The sequence below is a fragment of the Mastigoproctus giganteus genome, chromosome 3 (assembly GCF_048544385.1).
Source record: "Mastigoproctus giganteus isolate SK-2022 chromosome 3, ASM4854438v1, whole genome shotgun sequence".
NCBI classification, from domain to species: Eukaryota; Metazoa; Arthropoda; class Arachnida; order Uropygi; family Thelyphonidae; genus Mastigoproctus; species Mastigoproctus giganteus.
This window is the reverse complement of record NC_143577.1, coordinates 2,416,284-2,442,312: the sequence shown is the minus strand read 5'-3', so window position 1 is coordinate 2,442,312 and position 26,029 is coordinate 2,416,284. Positions and strand designations below refer to the sequence as shown.

Here is a 26,029-nt window from a genome sequence, read left to right as displayed (position 1 = left end):
TTTTTTTTTCTCTCCAGATCCGCCGTCATCCTACTGTGGCCGTGTGATCAGTGATCTTTCGGGAAAGATGACCTCGCCCGGCTACCCTAACTCTTACAGACCAAACGAAAGATGCGTGTACAGAATCCGTCGTGCTGGCTTGTCGGTGTGCGAAGTCGTGTTCGAATTTCGACAGTTCCAGGTGGGCCAGAGTACTCGAGGTTGCTCGGGGAGCTATTTGGAGATGCCCGACGGTAGCAAACTCTGCGGAAGAAGAGTGCCCAGGAAGAGTGAGTATAGCGCGACGGTTTCAGCGCACGCGCACGCTTTCCAAAGGATCGAAGCGATCAGATTTCTTGCCTACAGGGTCGTCTGTAAAACCTATAATATCTTTATTGCAATTAGCGAAAATAATTTGACATGGATTCCTGATGCAATGCCCATAACAGCAAAAATGCTAGGGGTTTAACATAGAAAACAACCACATAACTAAGAAACCGTGTTAGTCCGCTCCGCTTTAATTTTTCAGTGACCCACGAGGACTTGGCATTCTCCCACAGCCTCCACATTTATACTCAGATCGAACAGGCGATGTTCCCTTTGTGAAGAAGACGAAAGGTTTCCTTTCGATGTTCCGGTGCGAAAATCGAGAAGAACTCCTTCTTCCACAAGAACGTCTAACATCTTCCACAAGTTTCTAAAGACAAACGCTATTCCTGAACTCTGGAAATCTTATTATGTCAGACCACTCCGTAAAATTGGAACCCCAACACTCCTAAAGATTTCCGTCCAATCTCAATAGGACGCACGTATTAATTTTTTTTTAAAACTTATACACCCAGTAATTATTCAACACTGTTTTGCTCACCGACCGCCCTATCTCCACACAGTTCTAGACCACAGATCCATGGCCCCAATCTCCTCGATACTCTTTTCAGAGCCCAAACAGCCCTGAATGACAGAGCTCAACTGGATATCAAATCTGATTTCTATATTGTTTCCATTCCTACTCTTTTATACATCCCAAAAGAATATTTCAAGGCATCAAACCAAATTGACAGCATCCTGGAGTCTTTACTACAGCAGAGATAGTTAATTATAGCTAATGGATTCAGAAAATCATCTACGCAACGAAGGGTGTGCCTCAGTGGGGGATGATGTCGACCACCCTCTTTGCAATTCTACTTGAACTATTATTATTATTATTATTATCATCAATTTATTTCTCTTATGAGAACACCCGGTTACAGCCACAGGCTAGAGGGTGAACATACATATACAACTATGTTACAAAACATACAAATATGTTACAGTTATGAAATACATGAAATACATAATATCTGATTTATAATTATCTGGAATATAGAATATTTCAGTTATTAATTACTTACTACCGTAAACTGGTAAGAACTTAATACCATGACAATTGAAGCATACCTTTTGCTTAAACAGACACAAGTGAAAGTTTCACCGTATTTACATAAACACAAATATTTACAGCCAAACAACGTACAGCATTTGTAACCACAGGAATGACTGCGATACAGTAAAAAAAAAAAAAAAAAAAAAATTGAAAGTTCAAATTTCCAGCAGTCGTCTTCTTCTGTGGGATTAGAGTTGTGTAGGTATGACAATCCTGACATCTATTTCTTGATGAGGTCGGGTTTCCTAAATCCCAGTGGCTTGTGTCTGGCCGAACAAGGTGCTGGAACTGTATCCTTAATTACATCTGTATTTGCAAGTAAGAGTTTCTGAGAACTTCCTTTCTGTAGGATTTGCAATTGCAGAGCTTTTCAGGATTGATATTTAGGTTGTTGAATAGCTGGATGGTGTTTGCTGGAAAGAATCTTCCGAGGCTATCTAACTGCGTAAATGCCGATTTCAGTTGTGGTTTCTTTTCTGCAACTCTTCTTGGTTTTTCGCCGGGTATTATTATCCACTCTCGGGCTTTCGGTGCGTCCAGTCGTCCCGTTAAAAGCTGAGCGAGGGTCATTATGTTCCTTGACGTTATTGTTTGTCTCCAGGGTGTGACCTCTAAATTGGAGTATAGTATAGCTCTTGAGATGGTAAAAGGTTTAGCTGAAATTCTGTTCAGCCATCTCAAGAGCCAGTATTCGAGTCCTAGAAAGGCTTTGATACTGCATTCGGGAGCTGAAGACCAGATTTGTGCCGCGTATAGGGGAATAGGAGTAACACATCTGTTGATGTATTGCTTCATCAGACCGGGGTCTCTAATACCGGTGAGCTCCTGCCTGGTTGCCCAAAGCGCCGCGTATGTTTTGTTACGGATGTATGCGAAGTGCGGGCGGAAGGTCAGGCCTTCGTCCCACTTGAGACCAAGATCAATGTGTGTCTGTGCCTTTTGGACGAGGATGCCGTTCACAAATATTGCCATTTTGTTTGGCTTTATTTTATTTGTGAAAGTCATTTGTACCGTCTTTTTTTCGTTCAACTGCAGCCCGATACAATCTAGGTACTCTTGAAGTTCTTTTATTCTAGTATTAGCCACTTGGTTGTGGTAGTCAGCTGATTTCTGATCTCCTGAGGTAATAAAAAATTTTATATCATCAGCGTATGTGATGAAGTGCTTCTTGTTCTGGGCTAAGAAGGGTTCGAGGGCTATGGCAAAAAGTGTGGCAGACAATACTCCGCCTTGCGGGACACCTTTATCAACCTCATACGTTGCGCACATGTTTTCGTTTGTCACCGCAATTTGTCTGCGCCAAAGAGTGCTCTTTAATAAATGGAGGGCATTTCCTGTAATGTGGAAGTAGTCCCGCAGAATGACTATGAGAGCTGGGATGGATATGTTATCATACGCGGATGCCACATCTAAATAGACTACGTCCACCTGCTGCTTACTGTTTAGTGCTTGCTGGATCCTTAGCAGTGTCCCCATGAGGTTGGTGATGGTCGATCTCTGCGGAAGTACTGAGTGCAGGTATTCTGGCCTGTGCTTAAAGCAATGCTCGATGATGGTGTGCAGGATTGTTTTTTCAAAGATTTTTTGCAATGAGCATCCGATAGCGATTGGTCTGAAGTCTTTTGCAGATTTTGGGTTTTTTATTTTGGGGATAGGTTTTACAAAATAGCTTTTCCACAGCTTCGGGAAGTTCTCCTCCATCAAAATTCTCTGGAATATGTGTAGTAGTACATCGATGATGTAACAGCTACAGATTTTGATCATAAATAGTGGGAAATTATCTGGCCCAATTGTTGCTTTATTTGGGAGGCTGTTGATTGCACTTTTTAAGTTGTCTCTGCTAATACTGATTTCCTTTAGATGTCCATTGTTAGTGACAATCCGATTACTATTGATAGATTCCTTAAACCCCTTGATTACATCTTGTATCCTGTTATTGTTTGCTTCGCTGTCAATTTGGTTTTCCTTGAGGGGTGTTCCGAAAGTGGCTTCGGTCCATTCCTTAAAGGATGCCTCAGTCATTTTATGCGCGAGGTTTTTTTTGCTGACAATTCTTTTGCCTTTTTTTAGTTTTGCTTTAGCCATATCTATGTGTGCCCGTTTCTTCTCCTTCATGAACCGTGCTCTTTCTATTACTTGTAACAAATTCGAACTTTAGCTCGTAGCTGATGATCTAAAATTCTTTATTACTTCAAAAGACCCCAACCAGATTCAAGAAATTAATAATCAAATCTCCAAGCAAATTCAACAGTTAATTGACTTCCTACAGCGAGCTGGACTCCAATTAAACAAAGCCAAGTCAGCCAAGAGGAAGCTCAAGAATGACATCCCGGTTGTAGTTAATGGTGAGACAATTCCAATAGTTTCATCGAATGAAGGCTAAAATTTCAAGGAACACTTCCTAAAGGCAAAGAAGAAGAAGACCCATGTTACTTTCTGGGCTATCCGCTAGGAGCTTGCTGCCACAACATTAAACTGATCGGCCAATACATTGATAGATTTCACTCCGATACCTCGTTATGCCTCCGAAATCTGACCTTCTGCACCTGCGTTTCTGTCTAACAAATTTCTAACCATGGAACATTGGATTGTTGCAATATTCCATCGGGATCATCAGGTGACTGGGTTCCTTTCTTCTGGGAAGGAACCCGGTCACTATCTCCAAGTGTATTCTCCTAGTCAGCAGACCCTGCTGACTAGGCTTGACAACCTGGAAGCTCGCTGTTCTCAAAAAAATCTGTCAACATTCGCAAGCTGCTGACTCGCCAGATCGATGCCCCATCGATGGAAGATATTATCTCGCTGCCAAAAGCAAAATAAATAGGAACCACCTCCCACTTAGGACGAAGCTCAATAACCTGGACGCCTTAAAAGGAATGTTCCCACGCAACACCCTCTCCATAGCTCCTAATAACTTCAAAGACAAATAAAACGTACAGAAGCCGAATCACCAGAAATCGTGCTTAATTTGTATCAGAAATGCAAATAATTTAATGAAATGTCAAAATGTAAAATTGAAGCAAATAGTTTTTTTGCAGTTTACCCGTCTGTCTAATTCGACATTTATTTAAGATCAATTCAATATTAAATTGAATTGTTATTTTCTATTTATTGGGAATAATTATCTAATTTATACCATTTTTCAATGTACGCTGTATTTTGCCAAATATTTGTACACCCTCCTAGCCTGCTGGCTGTTTAGGGGGGCGAACTTACGCCACAATGACAACAATAATAAAGAAATTCAGGGAAATGCCTCGCACATTCCTGGAAAGTTGTGCTTCATTAATAGCGGTCGCATTCCTGAGGAAGGGGTGGTGGTGGTGGGGAAGCGTTTGAAACACAAATTATCCAAGAGAGCGAATTGATTTCTGCGCATTCGAAATTTTTTTGAGTGTGGGGCTTTGTGTAGTTATGACAAGAGTCAAACGCTAGTCGTGAGATAGCTAGAGAGGGAAGAGAGACTGAAGACTAGGGGGGGGGTGAGAGTCAGAAATATGGGGTCAATAGTGAAGATAATCCCAAAAGTCGGTGGGGCAGGCCCATGCCTCACCAAGCGAAGATAGGGGGGGGTGGCATTATTATTATTATGTGTAAGGTGGCACCTAGACTTCCGCCTATCTCCACCTGATAAACTGAATTTGTGCAGAACCTCTGCAAAACAGACCTGTATGGCAGACCTCTTCGCCACCAGGGAGCAGCTGGCACCTGGACAACAGTCCCTAATGGCCGCCCCTAGTCACGTAGTGCTGGACCTGGTCGACTATTTAAAGTGCCTCATGCACCAAAATCCCGCACCCACCGGAAGTAGTGCTATACCGGTGGGTTCCAGGGCTCTCCGCTCCCAGGCTGCCCACACCTGAGAGCCAGCAAAAAAATAAATAAATAAAAAAATAAAAAATTAAAACATAAAATAAAATAATATAAAAACAAACAAAAAAAAAAAGATAAAGTGTATAAACAAAATCTTAATTAGTAGCATTAGATTATTCCAATGTCATCTCCGTTGAAAAACAGTTGCACAAAACTCTTGCAGTGCTTAAAATTAAGATTATTTTTACAGCCTCTAAATTACCAACCTGGACTTTCACCCTTTCTCTATGTTCAACGTTCAACCATATAACAAATGACTCCGAGTCTCAGGTTGACCACAAGTGCATACAGGAGAGCTGACTAGACCAAAGTAATGTAGTTTAAAATTTAATGAGCCATGGCCAGTTAAAATAAACGATGTTACCATAGAAGGAAAAAACCATTTGTTGTTACTATCATAACTGTTGGAATGAACAATCTAGTCACCTCTCCAGTTACGCTAAGATCCCATCTCTGTTGCCACATACCAATCAACTGTGTTAGAACATTTTTCTTAGCTTTAGCTATCTCTATAGTGACATCAGATGTAATATTCATGAAAGAAACCACTATGCCTTTTTTTTAAGTAATAACAAAGGGCCCGATACACAATGTACAAGTCTAGAGGCAAATGCCCGGCAGGCCAAAACCTGCATAGCATTGGTTGAGACTGTTCTGCACAAACTAGAAATAACAGAAAGCATTGAGCTGAATCGATAATAATTTCTGTTTAAATTTAACGTTAGTAACTCTGAAGTACCACACTGATGCTCCGTACGCAACTATGGGTAAGAAGACTGCCTCGTAGTATAAATTTAAAACTTTCCTTTTCAACCCCCAATCTGACCGTGTTAATCGAATTATTGCTGCACTAATTTTTTCAATTTTTTCGTGTGAGTAATTTAAATGTGGGAAAAACGATAATCTATCATCAATTCTTATACCTAGATATTCCACCTCAGATGCTAGGGGAATCTGTCTCCCTTAATTAAAAGCTTTTGATGGTAGCGCATAATTTAGTTTCCCCTTAAGCAGCATCATCACAGTTTTAGTTGTAGATATCAATAGTTTATGCAGATCAGCCCACGACACTAGACTTCCTAATACCTGGGCCACGCTTATTCCAAGCACAGACCTGGATTTACCAGTAATACATAAAACCAAATCATCTGCATAAGATTGCTTATGCAGATTTTCAACTGATTGTTCTAGCCATAAATTAAGTACTAAGTTCCAAAAAAGTGGGCCCAATACAGACCCTTGAGGACACCCAATCGAAAGATTCCTGTTAAACTGTAGATTCTTAGCTTTAAGTATAATTTTCCTACCCTTGGCAGGGGGGGAAGGGATGGAAAGTGAACCGGGTGAGGGTTCCCGGTTCAGATCGCCAAATGACGTTTCAGCAGCAAACTGCACAATGTCTTTGTCGGGTATTCCTATGCCATTCCTGGGACCACTCACACCAACGGGACATGTTGTCCCGTTGGTGTGAGTGGTCAAGTTAAGATAATGACTCCACTTTAAGCCAGTGGTCAAATCCAGGTTGAGTTAGAGATTTGTTGTTCTTCAGATTGTAGCTGTTAGGTTTTTGTTTGTTGGAGGCATCTAAGGATTTTTATTCTGGATGGCGAGCGGTTGGTTTGTAGGAAAATTCCTGCTAAGGTTGTGGGTATGTTCTTCTTCCAGTTAAAAGATCCTGCAGCAAACTGCGTTAAGGCTTTATATTTGTGCTCGCTCTCCAGGAGATATTGTTCTTGGTTTATTGGCGAGAAACGAATTCTGGTTATTAAGAAGCAGCGGAGGTCTTCGTATAGTTGGCAGTGGTGCATGAGGTGCTCCCACGTCTCTGGCTGTCCACAGTGGCAGAGAGGGGTGTCACTCAATCCGAAACTGGAGAGTTTTGCTCTTATTACGCCGTGTCTCGTGAGTAGGTAAGATGTCAGCAGTCCCAGTCGTGGTGTGTTCTATCGAGGTCTGTGGTTTGCGTACATCGGTCCACAGCAGGCCGAGAGAGAGAAGCTCGGCGTGTACCTAACAGCTAACGACCTCTATCAGCGTATTGGAAAACTGCGCTGCTCCGAGTAACATCAGGTGGGGGGGGGGGAAGGCCTAAAAAAATATTTTTTATTTTTGTCGTCAAATTAATTTCCCCGAATGTTCACTAGAGGGAAGGAGGGGAAGCAGATCGTGGAATTAAAATATTACGATCAGAATCTCGCGAGAGGACTCCTTTCTGGGGTTTTAAGTAAATAAAATATTCTCGCACACATTGCCGATTTAAATTGTTGGACGACGTCTTCAAAGCGTAATCCCCCCCCCCCCCTCATTTTTCCAAATTGAGAGAGGGCTCAGCTTCTTTCCCTGGGATTCGTCAGTTTCTAATCTCATTCTTCACGTGACCTGTTTCGTGCCAAGTCGTAGCGCGTCATGATTGAGTTCAAACAACGTCCGCCGAGTGTACATTTCTGTTTTTGTTTTCCAGAAAGTGTCTTCTTCCGTGATGGAGACGAAGAACTGGTTGTGAACTTCGTCAGCGACGCCTCCTACAACGCCGGAAGAGGTTTCGAAATCGACGTCCAGCAAATTCCGAACTCCTGCGGAATCGCCCCGCAGCCATGTAAGTACGATCTCCACCTCCTCAGGCCCCCCCCTCAATCTGTACTATTGCATTATTATTATTTCGCATCGTATTATAATTGTACACACGCGCACGGAGAGGCGTCTTCCGTACCGAAGATGCGGACCCGCAATCAATCAATCTCTGTTAGGGTCAATGGCTCCCTCTCGTTTTGTCCTCGTCTGTCTGGTGGCAATTCGGGTAATCGAAGTCAGGTATTCCTGTAAGGCAACGTGAAAGGGGGAAAACGTTCTCCACCCCTCTCCCTTTTGGGAACCTTAACACGGGTCGGCAAACAGTCATCGGGGTTCACACGTTAAACAAATTGGAAGGTTGGAGGAAGACGGCAAGTGGTGGACAGTTCGTCCACCGCTGATTACGAAGCCCAATAACAAATGACTCCTTGAAGCCACACGAAGGACAGAAAAACGCATATTCGAAAGGCTGCAACGGAATTGTGTGGAGTGACAAGAAAAGTCATTTACCATTTGCCACAGATGCTCGAGTTGGGGTGAGCCCAATTTCTGCGGATTCAATGTGGTGGATTTACCATAGTTTATCCATGTGGTGGATTTACCACGGTAATGGTTTGGAGCTGCTTTCTTTTTAAGGGTTCCTACCTTTTGGCGTACTGAATTCTACAACGAGAACTACAGAAGAACAGTGTCCACGAAGCGCTATTGTCGTGCCTGCACGATGCTCGCGCCTTAAGACCGGCTTGTCTGTTTGCCAGATGAAAAACCTCGTTAACTGTTCATATCATTCGGGGACTTACAAATTTCACTAGCAATTTAAATAAGGCTGCCTCGTCATCAATGGGAGTCAACCCGAAACCTTTCTGGAGAGGCGACAGATTTGAAAAGCTTTGTCCATTTGGAAATTTTCTGATGTCGCTCACCGTTCTTTCTTAAATGAAAAAAGCTTGCGTTGCCTCCTCACAAGTTCATGCAATCATGAAATCCCGCTGGCTTATTCCAGGACATCTCCAGAATAAATCGGGATGGAGAAAATATGTAGATAATACAGAAAAGAGTAAAGTTGAATTGACTGCCTCGTTCCATGGGTAAAGCGATAATTTAAAAATAAATATATATATATTAAATAATAATAATAATAATAATAATAAACAAATCTTTCTTAGCTTCGGCTCTCCTTTTGGATTCCACAGTTGCAGAATTTCAGATACATCTGTGGATACAATGATGAGCCAAATAGAGCGTGCAACACGTTAAAAATCAAAATACAGAGAGAAAACTCAGAGAGGTAGAACGGAACAGACACCGTGGGAAGACGGGCTGAATGTTTCTTTATTTACTTTCTTGCAGATTTCTGCGACCAGGAAGTGGTCGGCCTCACGGGCAAGTTCACTTCTCCCAAGTACCCGGACAAGTACGGAGTGAACGAGCGATGCACGTACACGATTCGCAAGGCCGACAGGACGGTGTGCACCGTGGAGTTGGACTTCAGCAGATTCGACGTGGAGCAGTCCCAAGGGAGGTTTTGTTCCCGGGATTTCCTCGAGCTTCCTGACCAGACAAGGTTATGCGGTCGCCTCACAGGAATCAGTAAGTGCGTGCGATTTTTTCTCTTACTCTCTCTCTCTCTTTTTCCTCGCCGTGATCCAGTTCGATCACGGTTTGCTGTTGATGATAAACCACGTGGCTTGATCACTAGATTGATCACTAGACACGATTAGCATAGTTCTTTTGAGAAAAGTTACTGTTGCAGAACAAATCTATACAACGTGCTGTGATCTAGTAAAATAAACTTCAATGCTCCTTGTTGAAAAAGTAAAGCACTAGAGGAGGCTAATCCGAGTGCATGGGTGATCATATTTCGTCAGTCATCTGTGGACAATAGCTGCTGGGCCCTTTACTTACTTTTTGTATTCAGATCAGTTCAGTTATTTAAGTTTACTCAGCAGTATGACTTCCATTTTTACGTCTTTCACACCACTCGCTCTGACTTTTTACATTTGTGATTGCACGCAAAGACAACCAGAAGAATCTTACAAAACATTAACTGTCCAAGTGACCAAGCACAGAAATGCAAAGTTCAGATACAAAGTAACCATTAAAAAAAACAAATTAACAAACAAATTAAGCGTAACATAAAATGACATCAACATACTAGGACCGGCGCTTGCACACCTGTCCTTTACGTACAGTAAGATAGGTCAAGATGTCATCTCGATATGACTTGTCAATCGACCATAGGTCAATGTCTACGTTGAGCGAGTTGAGATGTCCAAAGTCACATTTGATGTGTGTGGGCAGTACGTTATCAAAAGTATTGAGACACCAAAAGACATTCATGTAGGTAACGTGCGAGACGTTCATTTAAAAAGCGCAATTTTAATCCGCCGCAGGCCAACCTTTGCCCTTCAACGCAGCAGACAGCCAGCCCGGCAACCTTTCCAGCATTTTTTGGAAAGATTTCGACATTTCTCTCACAGGAAATCGTGACACGCGGCTTCTGAAGTCGGACTGCATGGCCGATTTCGCACATTCCTCTCCAGTTCGCCCTACAGACGTTCAATAGGGTTAGGATCGAACTGTGAGACGGCCATTCCTGTGGTAGCACGTCGACAAATGTCTTTTATGGTAGGGATCGCTCCCTGAAGGGGCCGTTTTATTTTATTCTTGTTTTTTTGAGAGAAACAAAAGAAAGTCAGCGAGGCATTACTATTTGTGTCCAAACTGCGTGGTCGGTTTACACGTTTACCTGGATGAAAACCCGATTTCTTTCAGCCGTCAAATGTCCGTTTATCGAATAGAACGCCAATTTTTTGGGGTTTCCACCAGAACTAATGCGGAGCTGCCCAACCTTCCTGATCCTGTTTTGTTCTTTCGTTCCAGGACTGCTGCGATTCTACTCCGGCAGCGACACTCTCACTTTGAATTTCTACTCCGACAACTTCGGCTCCGGAAGAGGCTTTCAGATTTTTGTAAGGCAGAGACGGAACTCGTGTGACGCACCTCCCAGTGGTAAGTAAACACATTGCGGGGTCTTTTCCCCACTTTGATATCCCCTCCCTTTAATTTGGAAATGGGCAAACTTAGACTACCGAGCCACAAGCTGCCCTCAAGGTATTGATTCTATGCGTCCCTTAGACGGTCTCCGTTCAATCTTAAAAATATTTCTGAAATGAACGTACAAAATAAGAATGCGAAGAACAGAAATTCACTGTGCAGTAGAGAAAGCAATTTGGTAGAAATTCAGTTTAAGACTGGACCGATCTCTCGGTGGAACCTTCTAGTCCCCAGGCCCTTCCTCCTGTCACCCGATTTCCCAGTTTAAAATGGGCAAGATGCTGTCTGTAAGACGATGACGTACACATGCACGCAGTTCTGCTAGTCCTGGGGACAGACCTGCGCGTACATTGGAACCTACACGGATGCAAACATTCAATTTTCCCAGTTTTTTCTTCGTTTATTTGAAAGAAAATGAAAAAAATTCGTATCTGGAACAATCACTGAGAACTGCCTTCTTCAGCAATTCTATTATTTGCGAGAAATGATCACTGGATTATGATCACATCGACAGTTTTTAACGTAAACATTTTTGTTTACATTTCTGTGTGGATCAACAACTCGTCTAATTTCGCAACGGAAAAATCTGGTAGAAAATTGAGAAAAAGTTGTAATAAAAGTATTATCTTTATGAATTAAGTCAGCATTAGTAGTGAAAAATGATGCAAGAAAGCAAACTTATACAGTATCAGCCAAAAAAGAAAAAAAAAAAGAAAAATCTTCCCATTTCACCTGTTCAGGCACTCCAATAGTTTCTCAAATTCTTTCTTGGCCCTCGTGGGTGGCACAGTTGGTAGGATCACCGTCCTCCCCACACTGTGTGGAAAAAACCCGAGTTCGAGTCCCGTCGATGACGTGAGGAATTTTTATGGGTCTTTTTCACAACTTGGTTGAGTTAGCCGGTCTAAAGCGAGGTCTAAAGCGAGGGTGGAATGGTAATTTCTCCCCGGAAACTCGGGTTTTCCGTGGAGGAACAAATAATCCAGCAAAAAAGGCAAATCGTTCTCAAAACACACGCAATTTACCGACAATATACACGGAGCAATACAGACTAAGTCTGCAATGCACCTAAAACCCAATAACAACACAATTCTTCCTTGAATTTACTAAAGCTGTCAACTTCCACAACGACAGACGGAAGTTTGTTCCACTAATCAAACACTCGCTGGCTGAAAGCAAAATTCCCCATATCTATTCTGCAACCGTCTTTCCTCAATTTGTATTTATGCCCCCTCAGGTGCGGAATCTGGGCAAGAGGAAGAGTCCCATCAGAATTGGGCTTGCTCAATCCATTCAAAGCGTGACACATCTCAACCAGATTGCCTCGCAGGTGCATAGTCTTCAGACGATGCAATTTACAGGACTTGAGCCTCTATTAGAAAGGGAAACCCTTTGTTCTCCTCATAAATCTCGTTGCTCTCTCTCTGTATTCATTCCAGTCTAACTACATCTTTCTTAAAATGAGGCCTCAAGACCTGTATACAATATTCAAGATGCGGCCTAACCATCGCTTTATGCAAAGAGCTAATCGCGTCCTCCTCCCTGCTAGCAAAGTTTCTGTATATCATTGAAAAAAAAGCTGTAAGCTTTCCTGTTAACATGTCTGCACTGCTCAGAGAATTTCATGTCTGACTATACAATTACACCCAGCTCTACTGAATTCTCTACCAGCCTGAGGGTAGTACCACAAACTTGGTGCGTCTTCCTGGGGTTATTTTGAAGTTACTGCTTCCCATAAGCAGAACTTTGCATCTGTTAATGCTAAACTTCAACTGCAATTCCTCAGCCCATCTGCCTAATTTTCCAAGATCATGTTGCAGCAGCAAATGTTCCTTACTGCTTTTAGACCCCCCCCCTGCCAAACTTTCACCGTCTGCAAATTGCGACATAAGCCTGATATACCTTCGTCAATATCATTGATAAATATACAAAACAACAGTGGACCCAACACCGAACCCTGTGGGACTCCACTAATAACATTAGTCCATGAAGAGCAGCACCCATTGATTACCACCCTCTGTCTTCTCCCACTTAACCATCCTTTTATTCATTGTAGCAACTTACTCTTAATACAATTCTGCCCAAATTTGTACAATAGTCTTCCATGAGCAACAGTGTCAAATGCTTTCCTGAAACCCAATTATAGGATATCAAAATTATTTTTTGCATCCAGTTCCTTTGCGACCGCATCGTACTATCCAATCATATTGGTCAGACAAGGCTTCCCCTTAACAAACCCATGCTGTGTCTGAACTATTACTGTAGTCTCGTAATATTTCAATAATGGAGTCAACCAGTGACCCCATTATATTATCCCCGGAACAGAAGTTAAACTAACTGGTAAGTAATTACTCATATCACCCTATGTGTCCTCTTTTGTGAATTAGGGATAACATTTGCACATCTCTAGTCCGTAGAGACGTGCCTTGAATCCAAGGATTATCTCAAAATATGGCTATTGGTTTGCTTACTTATTTTGCTGCCTACGCCTGCTTCTATATAAGTGAAAAAAAACCTATCAGTCCCAGGTGCCCTTCTTACATTTAACTTCAACAATTTCTCTTCCAATTTACTCTCTGTTATTAAAAAAATCATTGAGTTCCTTGTTAGAGTTTGGTACACTTCCAGCATCCCCTTCCCTAGAGAATTCCTCATGTGTGAATGTAGATGCAAAATACACATTCAGTTTGTCACCAACCTGAAAACAATCATCATCAACGATCGAACCATCGATACAAGTGGACCAATCTGATTCATCCCCTTCCTTCTACTGTTAATGTTGTTGTTGTTGTAATAAGGTTTTAGGAGCATCAACGACTAAGGCCCATTGCTCCGTGTATATTGTCAGCAAATTGAGCGTGTTCTGTGTTCGTTTTTCTATTTTCTTGATTAAAAAAACCCCGAATTTCCGGGAGAAAAACCTTTCTACCCTCTCTTGAGACCGTCTAATTCAGCCATGTTGTGAAAAAAGTGTCACTTGATTAGAGACTAGTTTACACAGAATTCATGGGGCAACGCAACGCTGTCACCCCTCTCGCTAATGGACAAACCCACCGCTTGGTAGGTATATCGCACACTGCATTCACGGAGACGGTAATTCGATGTAAGTAGGGAAAAACGTCGTTAGTTAACCGACTTTGAAAGAGGGATGATAGTGGACGAACGCATGGGTCACTCTATCGCGGAAATGGTACAGAAATTGCATTATCCTCGTTCGATAGTATCAAGAGTGTATCGGGAATACGCCACATCCGGAATAAGAGCTCATCGTGGTCAGCGCTGTGGGCGGAGATGGCCGTCGACTTCTGTCTCGTTTTATTTCAGTCATCCGGAGAGCGACAGTGGCACAAATCACCGCCGACTTCAATGAGGGAGGTGCCAGAAACGTCTCCACCAAGACCATCAGGCGATCATTATCCGCAATAGTTATGGGAGCCGCCGAACCACCAGAGTTCCATTGCTACCACTACGACATAGGACTCTATGCCTCAGCTGGACAAAAGAACATCTGCACTTGACCTTGGATGATTCGAGACGGGTCTCCTGGGTCCGATGAGTCCCGTTTGCAGTTATTTCGAGTGGACGGGATGGTGCGTATCTGGCGGAAACCGAACGAAGCTATGCAACCGTCATATCAACAAGGAACTGTTAGGGCAGGTGGTCCGTCGGTAATGGTGCGGGGCGTATTCAACTGGCTCACGTTGGGACCTCTGGTACGTCTAGACGCATCTCTGAATGGTCCAGGAACGTGTCCATCCCTGCAGACATTTGCATCCCTTCATGATCATCGTGCACCACAGGGAAATGGACTTTTCCAGCAGGACAGTGCGCCTCCCCACAGAGCCGTGGTGACTAGAACATGGTTCGAAGATCATTCCGCAGATTTTTCCACCATGGAATGGCCTCTCCGTTCACCAGGCAAGAACAGTGTGAAGTATCTTTGGATTGCTGTGGAAAGGTCCGTTCGAGTTTTGAATCCTCAATTCAGGAATGTGACAGAATTATGGACAGTGGTGCAGAAAGCATGGACGGCAATGCCTGTGAAACGCTTTCGTGAACTAGTGGATTCAATGCCTCGCCCTAATTACTCACATCATTGTCCTAATCCGGGCGAAAGGTGGCCCTATCTGTTACTAGACAGGTATCCCTTGATTTTTCTCCATTCAGTGTATTACTCCCTCTGGTTGCCTCTCGAATGCACTGTTGAAAACAATGATCTAGTATATCCACAAAAGTCTTGTGCGAGTCGTTTGCGAATGACCAACTCACAAGTTCGAATCAATATGTGGGAAATTAAAATCCCCCATTATAAGACATTCTGATTTACTAGCCCACTCTATTTCTGTGTACTCATCAGAGTCATTAGGCTAAATAAATAAATAAATAAATAAATATGATCTTTATTGTCAGGTTCCTAGGTACACGCAGGTACCCTACCTTTACAAACCCTTCACGGCACTAAGCCAGGGGTTAACAAGCGGCAGAGATATCATCTCGCCGGAATGTAATAAATACATAATAGGACACACCTACTCTCATTTTGCCTTTCCCAGTGCTTATGTCACACCAAACTGACTCAACATTGCATTGTCCACCAACATCAATTGGATGCATTTCCTTAGATTTTATGTGTTTCTTAACTAACAGCATAACTCCTCCTCCCTTCCTGTCCTCTCTATCCTTTCTGTACTCCCCAAATTCGGGTAAGGGAAGCGCATAGGATGATAGGTTTAATTTCCTTTTTTTTTTTTTTATTAATTATTATTATTTAGTTATTTATTTATTATTATTTTTTCTATCATTGTTTTGTTCGTATTTTTTTTTTTTTTTTTTTTTTGGCTGGTGCAGCATAAGCCATAGGCTTTCTTGCACCATGCGGTCGTTACTAATACTAATTCCAATTCTGCAATGTTTATGTCAGGGTGACACCACGTCTCTGATATCCCAACATTATCTGCCTTTGATGTCTTCACTAGCACTTAAGCTCATCAAATTTATTAACTAAACTCCCAACTTTGGTGTACATGCAAGTATACAAGCATCTGTTTCTATTCTTAGCTACCCTAACACAACCCATGTATTTACTTATTCCAGTATGATTTCCACCAGTTCTTGAAATCCTCAGCAACTTGTTTTTCCAGGCTGCTGCTCATTCCAGTAGCAGCAGTGCAAAAACCACCTCTGCCTGCGGCTACTGTTAATCTTTTAGTCTGTGAATGTCCCCAAGCTAGCAGCTTTCCAACTCACCTAAAACTGCTTCGATAGCATCTCTCTCGGGTTGCAGGAGTAGGATCTTGGGAGCATCAACGATATTGAGCCATATATAATGTCTGTAAACTGTGTGGTCGATTTTCTGTTTAGCTGGACGAAAAACGCGAGTTTCCGAGAGGAGTAACCATGGTCCCTTAGATCGATTAACTCTGCCACGTTGGGAAAAGGCTCATTAAAATTCCTCCCGTCATATACGAGATTCAAACTCATGTCTTTTCCAACGGCTGTGGGGAGGACGGCGATTCTACCAACTGTGGCGACCACGAGGGTTCGCGTATTCTAGAAGGACTCAGGGTTCGTTCAGAGGTCCAGATCAGTTGGAATTTTGCCCTGTTCGTTTTTAGTTTTTGTGTCAATTCTTTTTATCCAGCCCCGTTTTCGTTTCAGATTGCAGCCAGACCATCTCGGGCTACACTGGCAGGATCACCTCACCCGCATTCCCCAACAACTACCAATCGGGGGTCAAGTGCAAGTACACCATCCGCAGGCCCGACTCCAGCACTTGCAGGGTGGAGCTCGATTTCCGTAATTTCGACGTGGAGTTCAGTCCATCGTGCAGCAGAGACTACCTCGATCTTCCCGATCGGACTCGGCTCTGTGGAAGCTACGGATCAACAAGTAAGTGGAACAGGGCTGAACCCTTATGGAAAATAAGGTTAGCGAGAGTGAATTAAAGTTGCGTTTTGACAATTAAATAAAAACCATTCGCACCTGTTCCTTTACGTGATTTCAACAATTTTTGAAACGCAGCGTGGGCTAATGGTGGGGTTCGTTTGAAGGTTAGGAAGCTCCAGTGTCTGTCCCAATAATTTCTCACTTAATTTTCCGCCCTGCACACCTTATTGTGTCTGGAATACTATGGCTTCTTGTGTTAATTTGTCAGACAGAATTGGGACTCGTCACTGAACACTGTTTATCTACAAGTTTGACCTTTGAGAGGTTTTTTTTTCAGTATTCAGCATTTGCCATGTACTGCAAGGATGCCACAAGCTTTTGAGAGAGAGAAAAAAAATCTTTATTGAACAAGATAAATACACTGTACATAAATTAGTAAAGTTGAAACTGTCCCGTCACGGCCAAAGACAGGGCCCCACATATCAATTAAATAATTACTTGTGTGCCCAAAGAATAAAAAGTAAAATAAAAAAAATGTAACGTGTCATTATGATTCCTTACATAATGCAATATTAACTGTATTTACATGCTGCATCACGTAAGCTCATATTCACAAGGCTATTCAGGATTGGCACTCATGTCTTCTCTGTGGGTACGCGTCTTCAATGCGCTCTTGTTCAAAGATGCGCGGGTGTGGTAAGACTTTGCCCCACACGCGGCAAACGACTTTTGTCGTAGCACAGGGTTGAGAGAGAGAGAGAGAGAGAGAGAGAGAGAGAGAGAGAGAGAGAGAGAGAGAGAGAGCTAGTGCACCTCTCCAATAATGTGGAGAGGTGCACTAGCTTGTGCTCATTGGCTTCTGTAATTCGAGAAAGCTGCTAAGACCTTTTTCCTATAGGTTTTATTGGAGCAGAGCTTATTCAAGTCGGCATCGAAGTGCTGTACTTCCGAACATACTCAAGAGCCCGTGCCCAGTTGAATAGAAGCAAGTCTGAAGCCATTAAAGCCTACATCGACAAAACAATTAAGATAGAGAAGGCACCGTTAAAAGCAAAGCATGATGAATTCCCTCAACAACTTAATCCGGTGGAATGGCTAGACTACATCACAAGATGTAAGCTAAAGTCAGCGTCAGACCTTAAGAAGATTCACAACAGTTGTCAGCGAGATGTCCTTGCTGCCATCATCATCACAAAAAGAGAGCTTATCCAGACCATCAATAATGTCCCAAAAACGTCTTGCACCGGATATGATGGGATCCCACAATTCATTCTTAAGAGCGTTAGTGTTTTCATCATTGATGCACTCCTAGGAATCTTTAATGAAATCCTCCCAACAAAAAGTTTCCCAACAGCCTGGAACCAATATATTGTCTGACCAATCCCAAAAACACAAGGAGGGACCAAGGTTCACAATTCAGGCCAATAATGAAAGCCTCATGTCTCCTCAGAGTCATGGAGAAGTGCCTTCTTCCCATCCTAACCAACCAGGTTCTGCCACGTTAATCACAATTCATTCACTATGCCTTGAAACGCAGGTCCACCATTACAAACCTATTGCAAACCACCAACACCATTCTGGGGGCTCTACAAGATAGGGCTCAGATGGCAATTGTTTATCTGGATATCCAGTCTGCATTCGACAGCATAGACATCCAATCCCTCCTGCAACTTTGTGAGGACGGATACCAGATAAAAGGCAATATACTGGAATTATTGAAGTCGCTACTTACGACCAGGGTCCTTCACTTGACTGTGAATAAAAAATCTTTCACAAGGAAAGTTTGTGTATGTGTTCCTCAGGGCGGAGTTCTTTCAGGGCTCCTCTTTACGGCTGCCATCCACCATTCCTTTGCCAGCAAACAGAATTTATCAGTTATGCATACGACTTGAAGCTCCTCTATCGGATCAACGGGACCGCCCGACCTGATTCTGTTTTTGAAACAATTATCAACAGCCTTAAGAATCTGATTAAATACTTGGCACAGTTTTCTCTTAAGATAAATCCAAACAAATCTGCACAAATGGTGTTATCACTCAAATCAAACCCAACGAAACTAAACCTGGGAATCCACGGAACACCCATCACCCCAGTAACCAAACACAGAGATCTCGGCGTTATCTTCGACACTAAACTCAGTTTCAAACACCATGTTGCAGACATTCACAACAAGGTCTGCAGAGCAAGATGGCTTGCCAAACAACACCTCCTTCATGTCACAGAGCCTGAATACACGCTCCAATACATATACCGGTTTCTGCAGCCAGTCCTCTTCAACCTGTTCCTCTTCGTGCACAAACTGCCACCACTCACACATACTTCAGATATCACTCAACTTCTAAATTACAGAAAAGCCCCCACACGGATCTTCACCCTCCGCTTGTTTGTGTCAATTAAAATGATAGCGGATGAAGTCAATACGCCAAGTTTTTGGCAATGTGCAATTGGAGGAACCCCCGAAACCCTTAAGAGCCCTCCCCTCTCTGCAGTGTGTGGCGGCGTGGAGGCTCAGGATAGGGGATACATTCTTGCCCATGGAGATGCTGCACAACGTCCAGAAGATGGACGTAGACTACAAGGAGTGGATAGAGGACAAATCCTACAGAAGACGCATCATCAAGAACAGCCATCGTCTTTTCATCGCTTTTCATGTTCTTTAATTTCCTGTGTTAATATCAATTTTAAATGTAAAATATGTAATTATACGTTTCGTGTTCTAATATATGTTTTATGTAATTTTTCCTGTATTACTTATTTCATGTTAAACCCCTAGCAGTTTTACCCCTGGGTAAATATTTGTTGTCGCTGTTGTGGGTATTATTGCATCAGGCAATCATGGAACCATTCACTGCCTGCAATAAAGATGTTATTATTTGGGTGGAAGCGATCCGAGATATGACGTCTTCGATGCTTCGCGCAGAGCATCTGGGTCGACCGAAGTTCTGGCTTGGGTATTCCCCAGAAACACGAATCCCAAGTAGACGGGGTTGAGATTTGCTGCGTGGTCATCTTAACTGTGACTACCAATCGCTGTATTTCAATAATACGAGGTAGTCGCTGTATCCTTGGTGAAGTAGACAAGGCTGTAGTTCCGTCTTGTGGTGGAAGACAAGCTTTCCGGTTAGCCCATTTAAGGAGCCAGAATTCTGCAAAGAGGATTGACTTCATGTTGTAGTAGCTGCTGATGCACACACTCCAGCGGCTTGGAGGAATGGAGAATAAATTACTGTCCTGATGAATTTCCTAATTATCTGAGGATCCTTAACATTGATTAATTGCTGTTTTGCTGCCCATCGAAGAGAGGCTGCTCTGGACATGAGCTTGTCCACATGAGCATAGAAGCAAAGTTTTGGGTAAAATACTATTCTGAAATCTGCGTGGGTAGGAGTGGCAGATATTACAAATCCATCAAATGTTGGGGCTATTATTGTAGGGGTAGATCTGAGAGAAAATGCCATTATTTTTTTTTTTTTTTTTTTGGGTTGATTGCGAGTCCATACTGTTTGAGGTAAGGAGCGACGTTGATGAGACCATTATTGATACATGGTGTAGACTCGAGATGCTTGGAAACAATAGGCGTTAGAATTTTTATTCGTCAGCATACGTGATGATTTTCTTATTGTTACGGTCAAGAGGCGCGATGACGGTTGTAAATAACAAGCCAGATAGGACTCCTCTTTGTGGAACACCAGCAGAGATCGCCTTCTTGGGCGATAGTTCGTGTGCATCAATGTGCAAGACTCTGTCGTGGAGGGGTGATGCTATGAACCAGAGGATATCACCTTGGATTAGACAGTGGGCTTCGATTAAGCCCGCTATTTTGCTACACGGGCGAAAGATAAAATATAAGAAAAGGTAAGAATATACGAAATAAATTATGTCCTCTTCACTTAGGTATAACTATATCCATTTCTTCAAACCTGTAGCCTCAACTACCTGCACAGGTAACTTGTTAAGCAATCAGAGGTCCTTGATGGATAAAAGAACACTTTCTACAATCTAGTTCTTCTCCTGTAATTTGAATTTATGGTCCCCAATTCTGCAATTCCTAATGACAGTGAAAATTCCGCCTACAATCATTTAACTGACTCCTCTTAGAGTCTTATGAATCTCACCGAGAAAGTGCTTGGTTGCCAAGGTCTGTAGCCCACCTAACCGAAATCTTTCCTCGCACTCGCCGATCTCGCCGTGCCAGTTTGAGGTCTTCGCACCTTTTCAAGACCCTTTCAGTATCTGCTCACACGACGAGACGACACCATTGAGGAATGAGAAGATAGAAGAGAAATATTTCTGACACCACATCGAAGCTTACCCCAGCGCTCCTAAAACCCCATGAAAGAAAGTACTACACAGTTCTGTTTGTCGCCTCCTCCATAAATCAATCCCACTTTCAAATCTTTTCACTTCTCGCGCTGCATATTTGTTTTTGTAATTGCGTTAATGCTGTTGGCTCGTTTCTGAATTGCACGTGTAAGGGCTTCTAACCGTATCTCCCTCCGACTGACAGCTGTCAGGGGTGTAGGACTCGTGCTCAAGAAATTGATTCGGTAAAGAAATTCTGGCGAGGACACCCTACTGACACGGGAGCGAAATGATTTCAACATCCCGCTTTACTTCCAGCTGGTGCGCGATGCTCAATGCTTCTCTCCAGTAAGCGGTGGTCTGTCCCTCAGGGATTTACCTGTGGAGGGCTACCCACTGTTGAAAATCAGTAATTTGCGGGGTGTCCGCAGTGGAGAGGGTAAATCGCGGATTGGCACTGTTCTCGCAGGACAGAGCGATGCGGATCGAGCAATTGTCCGATTAATTTTTATTATTATTATTATTATTATTATCATCAATTTATTTCTCTTATGAGAACACCCAGTTACAGCCACAGGCTAGAGGGTGAACATACATATACAACTATGTTACAAAACATACATCTATGTTACAGTTATGAAATACATAATATCTGATTTATAATTATCTGGAATATAGAATATTTCAGTTATTAATTACTTACTACCGTAAACTGGTAAGAACTTAATACCATGACAATTGAAGCATACCTTTTGCTTAAACAGACACAAGTGATAGTTTCACCGTATTTACATAAACACAAATATTTACAGCCAAACAACGTACAGCATTTGTAACCACAGGAATGACTGCGATACAGTAGAAAAAAAAAAAAAAAAAATTGAAAGTTCAAATTTCCAGCAGTCGTCTTCTTCTGTGGGATTAGAGTTGTGTAGGTAGGACAATCCTGACATCTATTTCTTGATGAGGTCGGGTTTCCTAAATCCCAGTGGCTTGTGTCTGGCCGAACAAGGTGCTGGAACTGTATCCTTAATTACATCTGTATTTGCAAGTAAGAGTTTCTGAGAACTTCCTTTCTGTAGGATTTGCAAGTGCAGAGCTTTTCAGGATTGATATTGAGGTTGTTGAATAGCTGGATGGTGTTTGCTGGAAAGAATCTTCCGAGGCTATCTAACTGCGTAAATGCCGGTTTCAGTTGTGGTTTCTTTTCTGCAACTCTTCTTGGTTTTTCGCCGGGTATTTTTATCCACTCTCGGGCTTTCGGTGCGTCCAGTCGTCCCGTTAAAAGCTGAGCGAGGGTCATTATGTTCCTTGACGTGATTGTTTGTCTCCAGGGTGTGACCTCTAAATTGGAGTATAGTATAGCTCTTGAGATGGTAAAAGGTTTAGCTGAAATTCTGTTCAGCCATCTCAAGAGCCAGTATTCGAGTCCTAGAAAGGCTTTGATACTGCATTCGGGAGCTGAAGACCAGATTTGTGCCGCGTATAGGGGAATAGGAGTAACACATCTGTTGATGTATTGCTTCATCAGACCGGGGTCTCTAATACCGGTGAGCTCCTGCCTGGTTGCCCAAAGCGCCGCGTATGTTTTGTTGCGGATGTATGCGAAGTGCGGGCGGAAGGTCAGGCCTTCGTCCCACTTGAGACCAAGATCAATGTGTGACTGTGCCTTTTGGACGAGGATGCCGTTCACAAATATTGCCATTTTGTTTGGCTTTATTTTATTTGTGAAAGTCATTTGTGCCGTCTTTTTTTCGTTCAACTGCAGCCCGATACAATCTAGATACTCTTGAAGTTCTTTTATTCTAGTATTAGCCACTTGGTTGTGGTATTCAGCTGATTTCTGATCTCCTGAGGTAATAAAAAATTTTATATCATCGGCGTATGTGATGAAGTGCTTCTTGTTCTGGGCTAAGAAGGGTTCGAGGGCTATGGCAAAAAGTGTGGCAGACAATACTCCGCCTTGCGGGACACCTTTATCAACCTCATACGTTGCGCACATGTTTTCGTTTGTCACCGCAATTTGTCTGCGCCAAAGAGTGCTCTGTAATAAATGGAGGGCATTTCCTGTAATGTGGAAGTAGTCCCGCAGAATGACTATGAGAGCTGGGATGGATATGTTATCATACGCGGATGCCACATCTAAATAGACTACGTCCACCTGCTGCTTACTGTTTAGTGCTTGCTGGATCCTTAGCAGTGTCCCCATGAGGTTGGTGATGGTCGATCTCTGCGGAAGTACTGAGTGCAGGTATTCTGGCCTGTGCTTAAAGCAATGCTCGATGATGGTGTGCAGGATTGTTTTTTCAAAGATTTTTTGCAATGAGCATCCGATAGCGATTGGTCTGAAGTCTTTTGCAGATTTTGGGTTTTTTATTTTGGGGATAGGTTTTACAAAATAGCTTTTCCACAGCTTCGGGAAGTTCTCCTCCATCAAAATTCTCTGGAATATGTGTAGTAGTACATCGATGATGTAACAGCTACAGATTTTGATCATAAATAGTGGGAAATTATCTGGCCCAATTGTTGCTTTATTTGGGAGGCTGTTGATTGCACTTTTTAAGTTGTCTCTGCTAATACTGATTTCCTTTAGATGTCCATTGTTAGTGACAATCCGATTACTATTGATAGATTCCTTAAACCCCTTGATTACATCTTGTATCCTGTTATTGTTTGCTTCGCTGTCAATTTGGTTTTCCTTGAGGGGTGTTCCGAAAGTGGCTTCGGTCCATTCCTTAAAGGATGCCTCAGTCATTTTATGCGCGAGGTTTTTTTTGCTGACAATTCTTTTGCCTTTTTTTAGTTTTGCTTTAGCCATATCTATGTGTGCCCGTTTCTTCTCCTTCATGAACCGTGCTCTTTCATGTTTGTACCGGGTGTGGTCCTCTGGATGTCTAGTTCTTTTCCATTTCCTGAACAATTTTTGCTTATTTTTGAAGATTGCTTTCAACTGTGAGTTGAACCAGGGCTTTGCCCTGTCTGATAATTTAATTTCCTTAGATGCTCCTTCTTCAGCCATATGCATGAGTGATTGTGAGAGCGCTGATAAGGCATCATCAGTGCCCAAAAGGTATAGGTTTTGCCAATTATATGCCATCAGGTGTTTCAGAATGACGTCACTTTTAATATATTTTGATGAGAAAATCATCTTTGTTTCCCTTTTTGGATGCCGAACATCTTGAGGGATGTCCCGGATTCTTCTTAAAGTGGCTTCACACGTGAGCGGTTGGTGATCCGAAGTGAATTTCATGTAGCTGTTCCTCAACTTTATATCTGGGGTATTGTAGTATATGAGATCTAGGCACTGAGTTCCTCTTGTTGCTGGTGTTTTCAATTGGATCATGTTTAAAGCATTCATTGTATCGTCCAACTCGCTTTTTGCCTCCCGATGTTTTGGTAGTGGCATATTGAGGTCCCCCATTACGATTGTGTCTGTGTTCGTGCTCAGATTTGAGGTGAGCCACGTAAGAAGCTCGGCTCTGTTTTCTCTAGTGTGTTCCGGTGGTAGGTATATTACGCCTAATTGCAATCTCCTCGTTTCCTTACCAAGAGTGGCAATGATAGCCTCGAAATTCTTCGATTGCGCCTCGAGTTCTTTGACTACAGAAAATCCTTTCTTGAAAAGAATCATTACACCGCCTCCTCTTTTACCCTCTCTTCCATTTGCGATGCAGTTGTAACCGGAGGAGTGTGCAAGGGCGTCCAGGTGTCTATTATTATGGAGCCATGTTTCAACTAAGCATACGCAGTCATTCTCCGAGTTCAGTAGTAAGGTTTGTAGTGCGTGTAGCTTATTCGATATACTTCTTACGTTTTGCAAGAAGATAATGATCCGGTTCGAGTCTTTTGCGAGAGAAAAATTGACTGTTGATTGCTATTGGGCTCTTCGTAGGTTCGCGGTGCTGTTCCTAATTGTGGGCCTCCCAGCCCTTTCTCTATATGTCTTCACCAGCGTTCCTACTGGCCAGATGTTTCTGTCCAAGAGCCGTCCTTCACTATTTAGTGGGCAGGAGAGTATGAAAGAGGAATATGCAGGATGTCGTGTGCGTATTTGCTTGACCTCTACATCCATCCCCAATCCTCTGTCGCACATTTCTTTAATAAGATTTGGACCTGTCTGCGGATTGAGTCTTGAAATAAATATTTTTCCTCTGGTTTGTACAGAGGATATGTTAAATCTATCGGCAAGCCTCTGACTGTGTCCCGCAACACGATTAGTTGTGGTCTCGGTTCTATTGTGCTCATCATTGATTTGATTCGTTTTTTGAACCCTATAGTCCGCGAGATTGTTCTCAAACATGGATTGATTTGCGCGAGAGGGTATCGATGGGGCAGATTCACTCGTCTTGTTCTGTTGCGGTGCCTTCTGTCTAATGGTCGCAATCTGCGCAAAGGTAGGTTGTCTAGTAAACCCAGCATTTATTTCAGTCGTCAATGTGCTCTGGGGGTTGTCATTGGTTGATAGGGAGAGGGGACTAGCATTTGCGAGGTCTATTCTTGTTTCTGGCCTAGTCGTGTGGTCTTTCTCAGTGGAGATTTCAGATCCTGACACTCTTAGACGCAGTAGTGACTCGCCTCCCTCATTTTTAAAGTTATTATTCCTATCATTTCTTGCTTTTCCCTTAGTATCCCTCTGTAATTTGGATGTCTGCGTATGCTGATCCGTTCGTGCCTTATCCGCATCCTTGTATTGGGCCCTATTTTCTTGTTTTTTCATAGCTAGTACAGCAGTGTCAATTCTTCTATCCATTAGTTGTAACTGCGCTAATAGTGTGTTCAGTTTTTCTTCTAATAACTTTTGACTTTTGCTGATTTTAATGTTTTGCTCCCTTAGCTCATTGTTCTCCTCTTGGATCTCCCGTAGGGCCCTGTACATCGGAGAGAGGAGCTCTGTTAAGTAATATTCGTGATTACTTGTGTAGGGTTCCGAGCCGCAGT

At 42.7% G+C, this 26,029-nt stretch overlaps 1 protein-coding gene across 1 annotated transcript in view; it reads left to right on the top strand.

Annotated features, from left to right (window-relative positions):
* LOC150087612 (cubilin-like) overlaps nt 1–26,029 on the top strand; it is a 74,783-nt gene that overhangs the window by 34,617 nt on the left and 14,137 nt on the right. The window contains exons 5-9 of the mRNA XM_090369169.1: nt 18–269; nt 7,737–7,871; nt 9,197–9,436; nt 10,730–10,858; nt 16,562–16,792. Coding sequence (XP_090225295.1) covers nt 18–269; nt 7,737–7,871; nt 9,197–9,436; nt 10,730–10,858; nt 16,562–16,792 — 987 coding nt within the window. The remainder of the gene's footprint in view (nt 1–17; nt 270–7,736; nt 7,872–9,196; nt 9,437–10,729; nt 10,859–16,561; nt 16,793–26,029) is intronic.